Raw genomic sequence first — 20,778 nt, 5'->3', positions numbered from 1 at the left:
GAGCGTCTGCTAATTCGCAAGATCTAATGAAGGACTATACCTATGCTTTCCATTTAGACTCACTTCCTAGACTTCCTTTAGACTCACACATACGCATACGACTATACTTCTGCTTTCCATTTATGGCCTGATGATAGTGTGGTACCAACACTTGTCATTGTTCTGACTTGTACGACATACGCAGATGTTTTCAGAGACTGTCAAATTATAGCCCTTGCTTTTTTGCATTGCATGCAAAAAAAAGGCCACGAGTCATTAAAGAATATACAGACACATTCACACACAAATTATATTGTGTGTGTATGTGAATCTCTCTTTAAACCTATTATCTTTGTCTTTTGTGAGTCATTGTGTTCCATGTAATGTTGTGTAATCCCCGCCTGCTAGGGTTCTTCTTTAGTCATGCTGGGAGGACAACAAACAAATATACCCCTCTGCATCACAACAGCACAACACTCCCACTTCACTGAATTCAGGCCAAACCGTGCCCCTTTAGACTCACACATACGCACATGTGGAGGGTCTTGTGTGACAAGTTGGGATAGACAGTTAAGTGCAAAACTTTACATACCCTTACTTTGAAAGAGCAAAAATAGTAAAACACAGTTTGTTTGTTTGTTTGTTTGTTTGTTTGTTATCATAAGTATAACATTCGATACACATTCATAAAAATATTCTATCATTGTCAAAAGTAACAAATAGTTGAGGAGTCTATAAAAAAGTAAGAAGTAAAATAATGAAAATTACATCAAAGCAAAAATTTGCACCCCCACATGGAATATTCTTTAATACGTCCTCCCTTTGCCTCTAGAATGTCCTCCAACCTATTTCAGGTGTAATTTTAGCCCACTCTTTGTGACATCGTTGTTCTAAGTCTGCCAGATATCTTGGTTGTTTGCTATGTACAGCCTTTTTCAAATCCATCCACAGGATTTATTGATATTTATGTTTAGAGACTGAGAAGACCATAGTCAAACATTCACCTAATTCTTTTAAAACCCTTGACTTTTCCTTGTGCTTTGGATCATTGTATTGTTGAAAGATCCACTGCCATTTTTATTCCAGTCCCCTCTAGTTGACTCCAGTTGACTTTTTCAAGTCCCCTACTGTTTGTTTAGGATTCTTATGTAGCTCTGCAGCAAAGTTACAAGTGCCACTTGGAGTTATTTTGCTTGGTCTTCCACTTCTTGGAAGGATCTTGGTGTGTGCACATTTCTTCCATTTCTGGATTATGGTCTCCCCAGTTGGCACTGGTATCCCTAAACACTGAAATGTTTCTATATCCCTCACTAGTTTTATGAAGTTTTACCAAATTTTAATTTGAGTTCTTCTGAATGTGGTTTTTTTGAACCCACTGTTTTGTTGCTCTCAACTCCTTCAAAGAGCCACTAGAGATCTGCCCACTTGCAAATTATGTTGACAGTGTTGACAGTCTTTTTTTTAAGATCTGATACCTGATTTTGCATATTGAAGTTAATTACTTAGAGAGTTTATCAATTTAATATTATGTCGATGATCTTTGTTTTACTATATCTGCCAATTCAGTGTAAGGGGATGCAAACTGTTTCATTCAACTGTATGCTTAGCTGCTTTCCTATTGAAAGCTAAATGAGAAGATTTTCACGTTATCGTTGTGTATTAATAATCACTCTCGTGTATGTATGCTAATTGTGACGCTACATTGAACAGTTTGGCTTATCTTTGCCTAAACACATTTAGCCTGGCCCTTATTGAAAGGTAACAAAGTCTGCACCAGCACCAGCACCTGAAACCACAAATTGTTGCTTTGTACATTTTTACACTAACTAACAAGATACAACATTTTAATTAGTAAGCTTATGTTTTTTATGCAAGGCTAAGCTTCTGTGACTCGCTGCTGGCTTTTGTTACATTTTTAGAGCACAGACATAAGAGCGGTGCTCCTCATCTTTGTCTCATCAATAAAGCAGACAGTTCCCTTGAAGGAAAAGTTAATTAGACAATAATTCAAATGGCAGAATTAATCAACAACAATGCATCAAAAATGTGATAACTGGGTTATTGTTTGAACATTTTAATATTAAGTGGTCCCAGCCATACAACTATACAAATGTAAGCATATCTTCTGCTATTCTCTACTAATTAAATATTTTGGATTATTGGACGGTTAGTGGAACAAAACAAACAATTTGACAGCATCAACTTGGACTATGGGACATTGAGATGTTCATTTTTCACAGGTCAGACATTTGAATGGTCTCACAGTTATTTGAAAGAAATAATTATTTGCACATAGATCTGTCCTTTTCCAGTCAAGGTTTGACAGTAGGATGAAGGGCATTTGTGAGTGACATGCTGCTTTTCTTTCTACGGGATCTGCTACTTTTTTGTTGAGGCTGTTCAGTTCACACAGCTGTTCTGGTAGAAAAGGAGTTAAATGATACAGAGCCCAAAGAGTGGTTGTGACCCGTCATGGGAAGCCAAGGTCAAGGTTTGTCGGAGAGTGATCCAGTGACAGGGTTTCTTTTTTCTGTGTGATTGTGGCCTGACTGTGGAAGGGTGTGCCTCACTTGGGTCTGACCCCACTGGGGAAGGTGGCTATCTGACTTGGCACAACACTTGGCCGACAGAACTGCCACTGCGGTGCAAGGGTTCTATAGTCTAAAGACCACTTTCTGCTTTGTATGGTGGTTTCAGAAATGTAGGGTTTCAGAAAGAAAGTACACTGTTCGGTTCAGAATCTACATTCTCAGTGTTTACCCAGAAGGTACACTGTCACGATAACATGTCTGAATATAGGTTCACTAAATGTCTGATGCATTTATGTGCCATTTATAGGATTATTATAGGAGAGGTTATGAAAGTTTTTATCTCCGTCTCAAAAGAGGAAGTTTAGGAAAAAGCATTTGTACTAGTATTGTAGCTCAAAGCCCCTGAGATATATAGTATTAATAAAATGTTGTATTTAACAAGTGTTCCTGGGTGTAGGCTTGAAGGCTTTTAAAGGTTATAAACTGTGGTGTAAACAATGTCTTCATAGGCCAAGCTGAGGGCCATGTCTCTGAGGAGTGCGACCAGCTAACTTGTTTTACAGCCACAGATCGAGCCCAGCTTTTATCATCCCTGAATGGCTAACACATTGTTAGAGAGAGGGGAGTGAAAGGAGGAAAATAAACAAATGGCCTCATAGCATTCATAAATGCAACAGGCTACGGATAGAATCGCAGATCTTTTAATTGGTCATATGGGGATCATTCTTTTACATTCAAAGCCCTCTGTGATGTTCAGAGTAGAAATTCTGAAACATTAACTTTGCTCTATTCGTGTCCAAGGTCAGTTGTGTTCTAGTTATGTTTTATTTTAATTGATGACAAGCTGCCAATGGAACTAATAAGAGTCTGTCCTTATTTTTGAATTTGTATGTCTTTCATTTACCCACAGCAATACAAGTCCCACATGTCATTTACTGACATTTTTTAATCTCTTTTTTTTAAGTGGCTTTGGTCATGTTGTTCAAAGTTGTCTCCTCTCTGGCACCACTACCATTAAACAGCTCTGCCCCTAAACACACATTAGATTTAAATATTTTATTGAGCACTTATTTTAGGCTTCACAGTGGTTTGTTTGCATGATTCATTCACTGCCACGGGGCCGCAGTAATTTGACACGTAGGACTTTTAGCTGTGCTTGTTTTGGTTTGTTTTTTCTTGTTATTGCTTGAAATAACATAATAGGAAAAAAAACCTTCAAGCACAGAGCCACACACAAAGCCAAACCACCCTTTCCTGTTGCTTTATAGCTTCTCAAACTGGGCAGGTGTTTGTTTTTGAAAAGCTCAGTCCAAATCGCTTCCTCACATCACCTTGACTAAATAGTAAATTTTTCTGCTGCCCATCACTACAAGTTCGCATTTAGGATGAATCTGTTCTTCATTTATGTGAGTGCCTGCTGCTACAATCCTATTTACACCACATACCAAAAACAAAAACCACCCATGTTTCAGAATTGCTTCCACATGTTGCCACTGCTGCCAGCCTGGCAGTGCTGTAGAGTAGTAACTTTGAGGGCTGGCAGACTGAAAACTGGGTGTAAATATTTATATATCCTGTCATTTTGCCTTTGTGTCAACTGCTCCATGTCAGAGAGGGGAATAACAAACGAGATGTGAGTGATGGGCTGCACTATTTTGAGGAGGAGGAAGACAGGGGTTAAGGGGATAAGTTGGGACAGAGTGGCAGAAGAGGAGGGAGGGGAGTACGTGTATGTATGTGTGTTCGCTGCTTTCTCGTTGGCTCTGAGCCCTGGCTGCGTTTGGAAATTTTATCCCTATCTGTGTATGTGTGAGACTGGAAGTGTGTGGTGTCTGCATGTGTGATTACGCCTTTGTCTCATCGGGAGCCAATCCCCTGATTCGGGCAGCTGCTGTACAAGCATGGGTGTGATGTGATTACATTATCACATGCACTTAAACTAAAACTGATATGACCAGAAGTAACATGCAAAGCAGAACGGATATCTAGACAGTGAGATGGGGAATAGGATCAGGTTTTTTTAGGGATTTGTACTCGTGTGCGCAGCCATTTTGCATCCCTGTAGTGAACACAATGAGTATGACTTTGGAGAGCTCCATATATTTAGCACCACAGCCTTGGTAGGGTCCACCCATGCTGGTTATGAATGTTTATGAATAGTCCTTGGCCTCATCACAAAACGCCATAAATCCATTGAGTGCTGTTGTATTCACTTACAACTTTTTGCCCCTTCGCACACTCCAACAAATCTCTTCTCTCCTTTCGTCACTCACACACACACACTCACACACACTCCATCACCCCGTTAGCGAGCCTCCCCTGGTAAGTCAGGGAGATTTATGGGGAGAAGCTGGGTTCGTCAAGCACCATCTTCCCTCGGGGGGGTGTCACAGCTACATTTGTATGCCAGGGATCCTCTCGATGCCGTAAAAAACAAGCCCAGCGGAACCAGGGGATTGGCACATTCAAAACTTTGTGTATCCCTCCAGAATAATCAAAGCATCAGCCATTAGGCAAAATTAAATCTTGTGGGTGAAGTAAGTTGTGATCTCCCTGATATTTATTTCTCCACTGCTAATGAAAATGTATTGGTACTGTGGAACCTGGAGTCACTGTAGGCTTAAAAGAAAACAAGGGGAGATGTCTTTGCATGCAGTGGCATTTTCTTGCAACAGATGATATTGTTTTGTCTGGAGAGACAGTGCTTGGTCCCACTACGTGAGCTGGAGGAGGCAGATGTTCTTTGGAAGCTCCCATTTTCTTGCTCTGTTTGTCTCCTTTTCGAATCACTCAGAATTCCCACGTTTGTCACTAAAACCTGAAGTACTTTTGATGCAGTCAGGGGAGTGCGTGCTTTCATTTGAAACGCTGTCTGACAGGTGTGCCTGAGGAAGCAGATAATGTGTTTTAAGGAGGAAATTCATGCTGTCCTCTCTCTGTGTCCTGGCCCTGATGGAAAGCTCTCTGGTAAATAAATTTAAAAAAAGTCCCTTTTTTTCTGGAAAGAGCTCTCAAATGTAGGGATGAATGATTTTAAATCACTGTACAAGCAATTGCTAAAAATTCACTTTTGGCACCTTAAAATAACAATTTATAGTTATCTATAGAAACTGTTCCATTTATGCTTTGATCTAACTTTTGAAGTGTAATTTGATCTGTGTTTATAGTAATTCTGTCATGCGTTATTGTGACTGTGGATCAAGCACAGGATGAGTGATGGAGAACACATGTGGCCATATTGACTGATTGACCACCCCTCTGTAAACCTATTGGGTAACAGGACAGTAGACAGTCCATCCTCATCGCTCAGCAACTACCCCTGACGTGTGATTCGATTGGTCAGAGGTTAATGGGTTGGGCGCCTTGAGAATGGGCATGTTGTGGATAAGATGTCAGTGTCTGTCTGGGATGTCTCTCGCTCTCTTTATGTGTGTAATGTATGTGTTCACCATAGCATGCTGGAGGAGACGAGGTCAATTACCATAAAAGTGAGAATCTCATCCATTTTCCTGCAGAGTATACATTTCCATGAAACCACTCAATCAACAGTGGATTAAAATAGCATATAGAGCCAAAATGCCTTCCCAATGAGACACAACACATCTGAATTCATCCATTTTATATTCCGTTTTATAAACCCTCACCTATCAGTGAAGGGCTCATGTGTCAGGAAGCCTGAGAGCCGCAAATATCTAAGTATACTTTGATATTACTTTTAAATGGGTGACCTTATCAGAAACATGGGCTCTAGGCCTTTTTGTTCTTTAATCTCCCCTTCATTTCCTTCAGTAGGAGGGCCAAGCTAAGATTTGGCCTGACAAATTTAGGATGTGATAAGAAAACACACAAAACATTAGACTAAAATAGAAAATGTGCCTCTTAAACATAGACATTCATTGATGAGAATTCTATGTATTATCCAGATATAAACTTGTCATTGGTTTATTTTCTATTTTTTTATTTAAAATGTCCCTTGGTATTTCAGTGAACTATAAAGTAGAGTAAACTGAAAACAGAAATGTGCTTGTGCACTTTAGCTTCACTGATCACAGTCTTCCTTCCTGGATTTAAGGTTCAGAGCATTTTTCTGGACGTGACTGGTTCTCGATAGTGACCTGAAACTTGACTGATCTGAAATGATGTAGTGACAAGGTTTGATAAAGATTCATGATATCAGAAGCTTGCATAGTGCTTACACAGACACACAGTGCAGCTCATTATTTTTAATTAGCCCCATTTCTAGGCTTCACTGATGTGTGGCAACAGCCATTTGCACATGACAATAACATTAACACTCATGTCCAGTAAAAAAAATCTAATTTTAATGTAAAACACACTCTTACTTCATCTTTAGCTTAAAGTTTATGACACATTTGGGCTGTATTATGAGCAAACTTACCCCAGTTGGATTTAACAAGAAAGCTTGAACAAACTATCCAATATACAATAGTTATATGAATAAAACTCTTAACAACAGCAGTAGCAGAAAGAGTCATGTTACTGTGATAACTTGGCCTATAACCCACTGTTTGAGTGTCTGGAGAAAAGTTACAGCCACTCTTTGAACGCAGCTAATGTATCGTCACAGCTGTCATAAACTCTCCGCTCTGACTGGGCCTCTGTTGTTTTGTCCTGTGGTTTCATTGGCAGAGATGGAGCCGTGGATCTTCAGGTTCAAGGCAGAAGGAACAGTGGATTATTCACAGCTGACCTTTGACCCTGGCCAGAATGAACTGATTGTCGGTGCCAGGTAACCCTTATCTGAGTTGCTTTTTTAGTTCTTTCTTTGCCCTTATATTCCCCCGTCATTTTCTTTTGTTGTCTGTCCTTTTATTGTCCCATCTTTCATGCTCATTTTTTTCAGTGTTTGTTTATGCGTTGCATGAGTAATAATCAGTTTTTCTATAGATGTCTTCAAAAGCCAGAGAAAATGGCTTTGGAGATTGTTTCCAAGTCTATTGTCTCTGTCAAGCCCAGCCAACCCAGCCAAGTAGTTATGTGTGTGCACAAATGTGTGTGTGTGTGTGTGTGCACTTTCTTTGTAACTGAGACATTGAGTTTGAATAGGATTGCTCACATTTAGTTTTTTTTAACATTGTCCTATTGTATATGTGCATGCATATGGGTGTAAAGTTAAAGCATGTGTGCATTATCTAAAGCAGGGGTGGGGATCCCATGCTCCTTGAGGGCCACAGCCCTGTTTGTTTTCCCAGATTATCCCAGCCCTCCCCGCTGCTCTGCCAGCTTCTAAGTGACAAAACACATCTGATCCAGGTAATCAGCAGTGGGTCAGGCAGGGATAGTTAGAAGACAAGTAGGTCTGTGGCTCTTGGGCAGCCTGGGTTATACATCCCTGCTCTAGGGAATGCCCCTCTTTAATGTGTGTGTGTGTGCGTGTGTGTGTGCGTGTGTGTGTGGGTGCGTGTGCTTGTGTATGTTGTGTGTGTGTGGGTGCGCGTGCGTGTGTGTGTAAGACATGCATTGACACTGTGAGTCTCTACCTAAGTCCACATGAAGTATCCACTGCACTTCTGTTAATGGCTTTAGTTGTCAATAGAAAGAAACACTCCACTACTTATCTGCTGTTCACTACAACATGAATAGGAGATAACAGCAGGAAGGAGACCAGCAAAACAAACAGAAACAAAGAGAGCCCAGGGAATTTACTAATGCATCACAGGAACTTAGACAGAAAAACCTCATCAGGGTACAGTACAGTATGTGTGAAGAGATAAAGAGAAAAGGTCGAAAAACACAATAAATACACACTGACACAGTGGCAAAATGTGATTTCATTATAATATAATATAAGTTAGTATACTGTTATATAATTTTATATAAAACGATTTTGCTGGCCATCTTTTCTTTTTTGTTAAAAGTCAGCCAATCCTATCATCACAAGGTATTTGCCTCACTAAAAAACAATAATAGATTTTGTTCAATTCTCAGTAGAGCTCAGCAGCTGTTGAGTGTCTGACTGTGAAAGGCGATGTGGATGGATGGATGGCTGCAGGCTGGGTTAGAAGTATGAGTGATAATGGAAGGAAAGAAGGATCGATGCAAATATCAATACAGTAAAACAGGGGGCTGTGACCACACGGAGACCTGGCTGATAGCCACTCTTCAGGAGACTAATAGATCTACGCAAAAGTGTATGCACGCGTGTGTGTGTGTGTGAGAGAGAGAGAGAGAGAGAGAGAGAGAGAGAGAGACAAGGCTTGGAAATCTAATCCCCCAAAATGAGGTATCTGCTTTATAAAAAAGCAATGCCTGCTCTTTAAAAATTATTGCTGATATAAAAAGAAATGATGAATGTGTTATTGCTAAAGCTCTTGCAAGGTCTCTGCCTGCTAAAGAGTTTTTAAACAAAGCCAAATAAATCGATAAACATTTTTGGAGGTGAAACTGCCCAGAAATTATTCAAAGTTAAACATGTTGATAACGGTGACTGATTCATTGAAAGAAACACATATGGAAAAAACATAGGGATAACACAAGTTTAATAATGCAAGTTTAATATGTGTCTCAACTCAGACAAAATATCACAATAAATAATACTTTAGTCGTAATTGTCAGGTTTTATGTGATCTCATTCTTGTAATAGTGCATAATGGTTTTGTGGGCAGTCTGAGACACGGTTATATACTGAGCAGTCCTCTCGAGGGGGCATTCATTAGAAGCTAATGTTTCCTGAAAAGTTGTAAATGGCAGTGCAACCCTTTTGTTTGTGCCTTGCAAATTTGAAAAGCTTCAGGCAATTCAGGATAGACACTTATTGGAGTGAGGTTTCACCGCCAGGCTTTGATTTTCTTTCAATCTCTAACTGTTTCGTATATACACAAAAGTTGGAGAGATAAGAAAATAAAACCTCTTACGGTAGAGTTGCTGGATCCACTATTTTTAGCCCTCTAATTACCTGTTGGAGGAATCTATAGGTTCTTCACTTGTGGCTGAATCCAACTAAAATTAAAAAAGCTGTAGATGTGAATGTAGATGACATGACAAGGAAGAAAAATGCATAAAATGGTTTAGCATATATAGAGTTTAAAAAAAGACACATACTGACAATCACTTCTTTTTACAGAAATCATCTCTTCAGGCTCAATCTTGAAGACCTGACACTGATCCAGGTGAGTGCTAATGCTCATTGTTCTGGCCTTCTGATTCTCCCTCAGTCTCAGTCTGACTCACACTCTTTTCTTTTTTCTTTTTCTTTTTTTCTTTTTTGGATGAATATGTGCTCACTCTGTCTGCTCAGATGACTCTTACAGTCATAACTGGCACAGGCAGCCAGAGCGCTGTCTGCCTCCAACAAACAGCCCACTATAGTCGTAGCACAGTGCTGCCAGATCCCACAACTTAAAGCTGTTACACTAAAATGGTTTAGCATTTCACATGTCACAACAACTTCCCATCCAGTGGAATGACAGTGGGTATGGTCGACACTGCCGTGGGTTGGGAAAGAGTATTGATATAAAGTCTAGTCTGTGTTAATACCCATCGTGTTTAAGCCCAGTATGAAACTGTTTTTGACATACTCTGCAGATGTATTTTATTCTAACCTTTCCACATGTTTTGGTATTTTTTGCAACATCTTTAATATGATGCTACAATTTTGGTAAAATCAACGGCTTTTCTCCTAGAAAGGTTCACAATCAAATCTACGGAAATGCTTTAATGCTTTTGTTCTTTAAAAGCAATGAAAGAATGCGAACTTTAGGGCTTTGTATTCTGTCTATGGAGAAAAATCGTAAAAATTTACATAAAACATGCATAAATAGTAGTACATGTAAGCTCAAGGTGGCAATTATGCTTTTTTTTTTCAATCTATCTTTCATATTTCTTCTCCCACATGTTGTCATTCTAATTCTTTCCTCCATCCTCTCATTTTCTTTCTTATTTCACTCTTGTATGAGCCCACATCCCTCCCTGTGGAGCTAAACATTTTGCAACCCACTGAGTTACCGTACAAACATTGACACATCGAAGGGTTTATTTCTAGGTGGCAGCAGCAAGGCTTCTTTGATGGTTGACAACACTTGATGTTTGCCATTTACACCCAAGAAAACCAAGGGGGAGGATGAGGATGGAGAGAAAGAGAAACAGAGGAGTGAGAATGGCTGGTTGGAACAAAAGAGAGAATTGAGGGAGCGGTTTTGGTATAAATCCGCCTGGAAAGGGAAAATGAAAAAACGGTCAGATGAAATGAGAAGCTAGACTGAATTTGTTGGATAGGAAAGAGGGAAATGTGGCACTCACAAAGGAATCAGGGAGCAGTGAGACAGCACACAGACAGAGGCAAGAAAGCAGAGAAACCCCCCACAGAGAGAGACGAGGATTCATGCAGAGCAGGTCTTTTGTGGCCGCTCACTGGGACACAGATGCTTTTTAAAGATGCTCCCTGCCATCCGTGCAGCCAATCATCCCTTCTTCTTTATTTGATCCTGCTCTCGGCTGGTGCTGCCACAACAGCGAGGAGATTCCACCGACCACATCACCCCATCATCTCCAAGACATCTTGTCTTTAAGAGAATGGGACCTGGTAATCCCTGCCAAGTCCTGGGGTCTATTTAAACTGACCTGTGCATTAGTCCCTGCTTCCATGTTTTTATTTGACTGGAAGAAAGCTACAGAGTCAAGAAGAGGGCTAAATTTAAATGTTGAAGTTCAAGGAGCCCAAGTGCCCAAGTTTTATTCACCTCTCTCTGAAATCCCTTTCTTTCCTTTGTCAATTCTGGCGTAAAACAGGAGATTAATTGCACAGAGATTTGGTTGCCTCTGTGGCTGGGTTTAAATATATTTGTCATTCTTCTTGTTGGAGATGAAAGACGTGGATTTTACCCTTTAGTGCCATTGTACCAATAAGATCATGTGCCTATTGCTTATCGATCAAAAAGATTTACAAAGGAATACAGTTAAGAGAGTGTTACAGTAAGCAAAGAAAGTTTGAGCACCAGCAGTGGTTCATGCTGCTGTGTGTTTCCATTGCACTGACTTTCAAAAGAGTTGCATGAGGTTCTTCCCCCCACCCCCCAGCCCCCTTTCTTTCCTGCAGAAGGAAACAAGCTAAAAGCTACACCTACGCTTGTCTTTGTGATTTCACCGCCATCCCCATGCATCAGCCCTGTCAGATAATGCCCGATGGCAGTGATTTGCTCTTGCATGGCTGGCAGCGCTAAGAGGGAGACTGTGTATGGTTTGACAGAGCACAAGGCTTAGTGTCGGTGTTACACAAACAGCCTATAATACATTAAAGAGCTGGAAATAATTACCATGTGATTGATGACAGGTGGATTTCATCTTGTATGTACATGCATGAAACATTTATTATAAAAATAACAGTCACCAAGGTCTCTGGCTGCATGGGGGCAGGATGAACCCCGCCGGTTTTCTTACAACCAGGGGATGGGATTTAAGCATTCTGTTTAAAGGGTTAAAAATGAACTCTGAATAACTGGTAGTCTTTGCATCGTATTATGGAAGGCTTAGAGAGTTGGGGCACTTAGGTTGGTAGCTGAACATTGCTGGTCTAACCTGCTCTATTGCACATATTGAGTTGAGACTCTGAGATCAATAGAGGCTGAGCCCCAGCAACCATAATCTCCTCAGTAAACGGTTGCTTGGAGGTAGTAAAAACACAGAAAAATCCAAGAACATCAGGACTTGGAGAGACAGATCACCTTTGTCAAAAGAGTTGATGTTAAACCATCTGATAACTTTTAAGCTTTTAGTGTCTGCGATTCTTTAGAGGCCTCGGATTTGGTCTTCAATAAGTCCTGAGAGAAGAAAGGGTTCAGTCACTTAAGAGAGACATAAAAGTTTGTCTGAGGAACTGTTTATGTAACAGTGGTAACACTTTCAGAATCCTAAACAGTCTAAGTATAAAGTTCCACATTACAAGAAATTGCAAGCATGTACTCAAACTGAATGGCAATCGAGGTGTGAAGTGGTAATAGTGAGGACTTAAAACATGAGTCAGCCTTCCCTGTGGCCTTGATTGTGTTTAAAATATAGTGCTAAAAGTTTTTTTCAGCTTGAAGAGGTCTTTCTCTCCCTGTCAACCTCTACCCTCATTCTCACTGATCTGGAAAACACTGACAAGAACAAAAGGTGGATACTTTTATCCTTTCTTCGCTTTCTAACTCGTGCAGCTAAAGACTTGTGAGCAAAGAAGACAAGGACTTAACTCTGCTACACGCACAACTAACGAGACATTTAGAGCTACTAAAGTCTAAGAATTAGCTATAAAACCAGCAAAACACGATGCCCTTCCTCCATCTACAGGTGAATCCCACTTTATATCTCACATCTGTTCGGTATTGACCCCTCTGTCCCTCAACTCTCTGCCTTCAGCTTCTGCCAACCTTGGACAGGCGAATCAACACTTCAATTCAGACAATCCACCTTTCACGGCCCACTACAGAGAGTGGACAAACACTAGTGAATTGGCCCTTCTGCATATGCATTGTGTTCAGTGTCCCATTGTGTTGCCAGGACTGATGAATTGGCCAAGCTGGCTCGATTTACCTCCCAGCCTTGTGCTTCTGTCTCTCCATGAGCTTCCCATATAATCTATTTATGTGACATTGAATACCCTCATACGTTGACCCCTGTACCCTGAATTTTTAGCCCGATCTTTACACTTCACACCTGGTCTAATAACAGGCTATGCAACCTTTCATGCTGGTCCTGAAAGGCCAAAGTTCTAATTTGCAGGGATGGTAAGAGCTGGTTGACCTCAGCAACAGTAAAGCAAATGTCCAATGAAGAAATTTAAAGGGTAAAAAAATAAAAATTCCTTTAATAATCCCGTATGTTAAATCAAAACAGGATGCAGACACTGAGGCTGAGTTGCAACAGAAACACTGTGGCACAGCATTAGTCAATAAGCAGTGGGATGAGGAAGATCAGAAGCACTGTTCACTATTCAGCACATCACCAGAGGAGGAGAAAATAGTGGATATTCACTCCATCCTCTCTGTCCTGCTGCACTGGCACATGAAAACACTATCCATAACAACTCCCCTTGGCAACAGACACTGTATGGTGTTGAGACATATATATCCATTTGTCTATGCTTCCCCTCATATTGTTGTGTCATTAAGAAGGAAGGGGACTCCGAAGAAGACAAAAGGCTCTTTCCATACTCACATGTTGTATTTCATGGGCCTGTCTATTGCAATTACACTTTGTCAGAAAAACAATTAGCCCTGCTAATCAGTAGCTAACAGAAACTGTCCTCCATAGCTCTGGAAGCATTGCTAATTCAATTACTACAACTTGCTAACTTGGCCATTTAAATGCATAGAATAAAAAGCATCAACAGGACTGGAGATCCGGATCCTGGCATTGTCTGAGATAACATGCAGTTTGAGGGCATGTTTGAGCAATAGGGTCATGATAGGTAGTAGTGTAAAGGGGTCACTTCACCACTGTTTATGGTGGGTTAGATGTGGGATCCAGACCAATTCCACGTGTAAATCTTTCGTCAGCTTACATCAGCACACATCAGTTTGAATAGTAAATATTGTGCCAGCACATCCAAATGTAATATCAACTATTCATAAAAGAGATTAGATTTCCTCAGCAGGATTTGTCCAGCTCTGTGTCTACCCACTGTACCATTGGTATGACACAGACATCTAGTCATTTCACAAAGCTAGACAGCTGTCAGTGTGTTCTCTTTATGCAAAATATATTCAATCCAATGTCTGGAAATAGTGCTGTTGAGGAATTCAGCTCCTCACGCCCTTCACTGTCTCACTGACTACTTCAATCAGCCCACACTGGCTCCATTGTTCTGGCTGACTCCAAAGTTGGACTCTGCTTTCTTGTTGTTGCTTTTATTTCTGTCTGTCTGTTCCATATTTTCCTTTTTCTATCTTCTTCTCCTTGCCCACTCGCACCCTTGGTATCTCTTCTGCACCCACCTTGTGGTGACAATGAGCCCTCAGTGTGAGAGCTGACCAGATGCTTGAGTACAAAGGGTCATTTCTGAGGACAGCACCCATTACTGGAGACAGGGGAGAGGGCCCACACAGGCAACATACCAACTCAGGAATTAGTTCTACAGCTTCCCTAAAGCAACTGATTATTAACTGTGCCAGATTCCCTGTCATTCTCCAAATTTCTGCATCTTATTCACACTTCACATGTTCACATTTTTATCTTACAACGCTAGTCTCAACTTATTTTTGTATTTTTGTCCAGTCAAATATTCAATAATAACCAGACTACTTACTAAGTAATTGCTGCGATTTGGGCAACAATGCTGCTAAAAGAACTGGTTTACTATGCCAAGAAATATTCAGACATTAAACCAGAAAACCCAAACATATTTGGAAAAGAAAACTAAAGTTAACAGTAGAATTATGAGCCATTGATTAGTTCTGGCATCACAATGGGAAACTACACATTGCTGGCCAAGACAGTGCCCTGCTATCTTGTATACAATTTTCACACTGCATGAATAACAGCAAAAGTAGTAATTCTGAGCCCATATCATGGCTGGCTGAGAGCAGTGTTAGGCCATAACATGTACAGGAATGTGTTACAAAAGTGTTACAGCAACTACAGTACAGCAACTAAAGTACAGTTACTGCAATCATATTACTTTTCTTAGTAATGAGTAGTGTAAAAAGCTTAAATAAGATTTCAGTAATAATATTACAAAAAAACAACCTCATTGCGTTAGTTTTGTTGTCACCATGGCAACAACTGGTTTAAAATCTGAAATTTACTATTTGAGTCATTGTGCTTTCACTTTTAGCTGCACCATAAAAAGTAAGCTGGTTTGGAAGATGGAAATATTCCTATTACTAGTCAGGACGAAAGGTGGTAGGAACAATATTGTAACATGTAAATTGAGTGCAGATAGTGAAAAGACCGCACTGCAAAAAAATACATTTTCAAACCTCTTGAAAGACTTATTTTGATAGCACAACAATGTAAAGCTCTTGAAGAAAGACCCAAAGATTTGCTGTCTGCAGCCATGGATGGCTGAGAATGTCTGTAGCCCTTCAATAGCTAAACAGCTATAACTGCATTTTTATCATCGGCAGCAGCTACAACATGCAAGTAAGAACTAACAAAGCTTGACGGTGCATATGGGATGGATGAAATGTTGCCAATTTCCACTACTGAACACCGTGAAGTGTGGTCAGGAAGAGCGACGATCAAACCTCCAAATTTTACTAACAAGTTGAGTGCATGGGCATTTGAGACTTGCTCTGGCTGACTTTTTGATGGGGACCCGCAACAATTATTAAGAAATTTTTCCACCAATTTCTGAGCACTGTCTTATTCTCGACTTTCTGTGTTACATTTTGTAGTGTTTGTGACACATGTATTGTTTTTTAAGTGACCACTATAATAAAAACATGTCACAAGCCAGCATGCAGTAGTTTCTACCCCAAATTATGAAAATAAATATTTGTAGTAAACTATAATTATTCTTTACACGCTCTCTGTTTTCCCTTTTCTACATTATTCAATAGATGCCTTCACCAAAGATAATTACAGCACCCTGATGAGCCAAGTGACCACCATGCTCAGCTCACTTAATTTGATCTTGGTCTTCTGTTATTCTCTCAGCGTCTTTGTTTCCCGCCCAAGTCTCTATTTCAGTCTCGTTTAGGTAACAAAGCCACCAAAAAAGGCCTTTGTCACGCAGCTTCCTCTTATAAAGCCACGATTATTACTTAATGACAGCACATTCCAGACATATTTCAATTCAAGGCAGAATCCTCTTAGCAGCACAGTGGCTTAACAATAGCATGTTAATGAGCTTTTAATGTTTCTTAATGACACTGGTGCTTGCTTGTGCATGGTTGTGATTCTGTTGTTTATTCTGCACCATTTGAGGTTGGGTTGTCAGACCGGCTTTAGTGGTCAGTGACTTCAGCACATCCCCCACTTAGAGGGTTATGAGCATCACCTTCTTCACTGCCCATAAAGTTGATGTCTTAGAGATGTGATGAGAATATGTAGAATGCTAAAAATCCGCTTTGAATTATGTTGATGATCATAAATCACATCTTCGCCCCATAATGATAAAAGCAGCTACTTTGCTCCCATTAATGTGATCTCAAGTTGTAAATTTACATTATATTGTCATTGATTTTTTTTTTTTAACACAGAACATGAGTGAGTAACATTGCAGGCCTTTAATAGGTTTTCTTCCCCCATGCGATTAGTGAAAGCACTTTTCAGTGCCCACATTCAATTCTGCTGGGACCCGCTGTGGTGCTGTGTGAGCAGGCTGCTTGTGCTGATGTGTGTGGTTTGTGTCCGTGGTGGCTGCAATGCCCCAGAATAGCGTGCTTTGGCCTGGAATGTGAACAGACACACAAATATACACATGCAGAGGAGCAGAAGAAGAAGAAGAAGACAGCGAGAAGCTGGCTCCCATTAATACTCCGTATCTTACTCTCCCTGAATAGTCCCACACATTCTCCCCTCTGTTACTGCTTATGTGTGTGCATGTGTCTTTCTACATCTCCCAGCAGAAAGGCCACTGAGACAGAAAGCAAATGCCTTGTCATAAAACACACACAGGAGCCTTCTCAAAGTTCTCGTAAGTGCTGAAGGGAGTTCGGCTTTCCTTTCCATTCTTGTCCTGGCATAAAACAGTCCTGATATCAAGGTGAAATCTAATATTCTCTTTCAGTTACCGACATGTACAATATTCCCACAGAGACTGAAGTCTTGTGTCTCTGGCCATCTGCCAGGTTAATAGAAGACGAGAGTTGGATCTCTTTGGCCAAAAAAGAAGTTGAATAGTTTTACTTTCAGAGACTCTTCATGACTTGGCATTAAGCGCATTATGGCAGCAGCCAGTTTTTCTCTTAACTATTGCTCTTTCTGCCAGTCACATGAAGCTGGTGGCAGTGACAGCTAATTCTCCCTGTCAAAGTCTGAGTGTCTTAGTAGCTCGGTGCTGTCCTGAGGCCAACACTCATTTCATGAATAGAGAATTTTTATCAATGAGGAACCTCCTCACCCCCAGAGGTCACACTAAAATTAAAGAGAAATTGGAGCACGCTGGTTTTATCACACTCAGAGAAGAAGAGTCTAGGTTTTACCTTCTTAGTAATACGCAAAAGACATCCCTCTGTTTCTTCCTCACATGTAAATCATGTTGACATGCTACCTCTGGGACTCGCCTGTTATGTCTTAAGATCCCTCCCATTCCCTCACACATAAATCAGATTGGCACTGGGCTCTGCAAATGCTTGCTGCTCATTTTTGAGGTCTCTGCTCAGCATGTGCACCTTAATTGGATTCAGCGTTTGTATTTAACGTGGCTTATAAACTTGTGTGTAATGTAAATGTGTATGTGCCTGTGTGTATGTGGGAGATTAAGACTACAGAGATACTTTATTGTCAAATTCATTTACTTTTCATCTGTTTTAATCCATTCCTCCCACCCAAGTCAAAGAATGCTCTGTGCGCAGAAATCAGTGCTCCAGCCAACATATCAAACTTATCACAGTTATAGTTTAATATTACATTATCTAATTGTGTTTTCATGTCTTCTGTGGCATTTCTATTGCCGGGCTATCTCCAACAAAGTCCCTAGACATCATATTGACTTCAGAAAGTTTCGAGTTTTGTTACAGCTGAGAGCCAGGCATTGTTTTGTTTGGGTTCCCTTAGTGGTTTTCAAAGCTGCTCATGCTGACATGGTGACAAATGTTTTTGATGTTTGCTTCTTCTTTATGATTTATTGGGAGCCTTACAGTATTTTCTTCTTTCTCTGCAGGAGGCTGAGTGGCACTGCGATGAGTTCACCAAGGGAGCCTGCTTTAGCCGTGGAAAATCTGAGGTGAGTTTAAGTGATGCCTGAGCATTTGAAATGTCACACTATTATATAGCTTTATCAGATACTTGTCACTTTGTTGAGAAAAACAAGTTTCAGTGTTGCCACTGTGAACAAAATATATGTTGTCTTCTGTAAAATATTACACTTCATGAATGAAGACTCAGTGGCTGCTTTGTAACTAAATGCACTTTTTGTTTTTGGTAAATTCAATTAAAGGGGTCTTTCAGCAATTTAATATTATAAGTTATGAGACTCCTCTGCCTAGTAAATGCATATTCATAAATGACACATAACTCCACAGTCTGGTAGTATGTGAGGTGGAAATTCAGGAGATCAACATTGCTACCCCTTAAGCCAAACCTCTAATGCCCTAACATTTAAAGCCCAAGATGACCTAGGACATCACAAGGGGGTCTGTCATAGATAATAAAAAGCACCCTCCAAAGTCTCAGATGATGACTAATAAATCCATCCTAATGTTTATAATATGTTAGAAATGTTGTTCATTGATGTGAATCCCATTCTAAAACACATTAGGAAGCAAATCTCCACAACTACTGAACAACTCTCTAATTTGTGCTGCTGCAAAGCAGATTTTTCAACAACTTCTTGTAGCTTTGATTGAATAGAAAGATTTCCACATGAATGATGGTGTTAACCATCCCAACTGAAAGTCCAAGATGTTTTACTTTCCCACGAGTGCTGCATAATAATTATGGCTAAAAAGAAATTTTAATTTATAAGAAACAATCACAGATCTCCTTTCATTTCTTCAAACAGTGTTAAATCAGCTTCACAGCACAAATCACCAACAAACAGCTTACAGAAATAAAATAAATGCTAAGTTATGATGAGATATAATGAACCCTGAAAGCAAAATTTGCAAATTGAGTCCAGTGTACTCACTGGGAATCCAGAGAGAGAACTGGCCTCCATGTGGATTTAAGTCAATGTGTGAAATAAAAAGCTTCCCAACCACTCATCACCTCTTATTTATAGAGCTTGCATAAAGGGAGTTTCTATTGTTTTTTTGTAGTTTCTTTTTATGGGCAAGTATATGTTTTTGTATGTGGTCAGCTGGCACGTTCAGTCACAAACAACTGGTTTAGAGCTGAACTTGACTTGTAGGTGATCTGCCCAGCCCTGAACCCTGTGTGTGTGTGTGTGTGTGTGTGTGTGTGTGTGTGTGTGTGTGTGTGTGTGTGTGTGTGTGTGTGAACCACAGTGTATTTATCTTTCTGTGAAAGGTGGTTAGAGACCTATAACAGGCATGCATGGGCTGGCCAGCACCAGATAGTTGTTGTGAATTACAGACCAACGCTACCTCAGTCTTTCAGAGTTGCTGCTGTCGAGGAGAGTCGAATTGTTTTGCTCGCTGCTCTCTTCTGAGGATCCGCTCCTGTGATACACACTAAGAATAACATTAAAACACTTCATTCTCCCACAGTTGACAGGGCTTTCGATGGTTTATTACCTAGCTCAGCGCACAGCAATATACCATCACTTAGGCTATTATACAGATATCGTGCCTGTGCTTTGAGTGAATTTAAAAGTGATTGTTTTTTTCTCTTCCTAATGCACGCATCTACTCTTCTCTTGTGTATTTGATTTATTTCAACCGGGAGAAGAAAGGAGAGTTAAATTGACTTGACAGGATTTGATTGCTGCCTCTGTTTTGTTTTATAATGCGAGAGCCAAGCATAACCGCCTCTGTATTACAGTACGAGCATGGAACATTTGTCAGGAAGTTTTCATAAACAAGTCAAGATTGTGAGACTGGGCAAATATTAAATATGCTGTTATTTACTGTAGAAACAAACTGGAGAGAAGAATCGAATTATAAAGACCTCTTCACAATCCACCTCCGCTCCTGCACCCACACACACACACACACACACATGCACACATATATGCAGTGCATAACGAGCTGAGCAAACAGCACAGATATATGGGCATACATAACAAGTGTAGCTCCACGCACACTCATGCACACATCTTCTGCTTTGAACTGGCACACACATAAAACAGCTACATGTAAATAGCACAAAGAAAACGAGTCCACCTCCATCAAGATAGGAGTAAATAAAAGCCCTTCCTGCACCTTCCTTTCTTGCAGTGCCCTTCACTCCTAAATCAGACCCTCTGAGGAAGAAAGGGGGGTTGCCCTGGGTTCCTAGAGTGGCTCAGATTTACAAGGTTTTAAATTTCTACAAGAGGCCCTCACGAACCTAGCCCTGGCCCATTTCAGATAGAGAGGACCCTCTGAGTTTATTACCTTGTTCTAGGAAAAATGGTGCTCTCTGACATGAACACTGTACTTACTGCTGTTGTCACAGTTACAGTGATTTTGTTGATAGAAATCTCAAGCAAGCCTCCATGAAAGCTTGACGGTAAGATTGAGATTTTATGACGTTCAGCAGCAATCAGTCATACGATCAAGTCTTC

At 40.3% G+C, this 20,778-nt stretch overlaps 1 protein-coding gene across 2 annotated transcripts in view; it reads left to right on the top strand.

Annotated features, from left to right (window-relative positions):
* sema5a (sema domain, seven thrombospondin repeats (type 1 and type 1-like), transmembrane domain (TM) and short cytoplasmic domain, (semaphorin) 5A) overlaps positions 1–20,778 on the top strand; it is a 111,076-nt gene that overhangs the window by 32,741 nt on the left and 57,557 nt on the right. For both annotated transcript variants that reach the window (XR_010911745.1, XM_067486576.1), the window contains exons 3-5: positions 7,161–7,260; positions 9,595–9,640; positions 18,274–18,336. Coding sequence is in view for 1 of the 2 variants with exons in the window: in XM_067486576.1 (XP_067342677.1) it covers positions 7,161–7,260; positions 9,595–9,640; positions 18,274–18,336 (209 nt within the window). In the remaining variant the exon portion in view is untranslated. The remainder of the gene's footprint in view (positions 1–7,160; positions 7,261–9,594; positions 9,641–18,273; positions 18,337–20,778) is intronic.

Source organism: Channa argus, chromosome 19, assembly GCF_033026475.1.
Source record: "Channa argus isolate prfri chromosome 19, Channa argus male v1.0, whole genome shotgun sequence".
Taxonomy (NCBI): Eukaryota; Metazoa; Chordata; class Actinopteri; order Anabantiformes; family Channidae; genus Channa; species Channa argus.
This window is presented reverse-complemented; position numbering and strand designations above follow the sequence as displayed.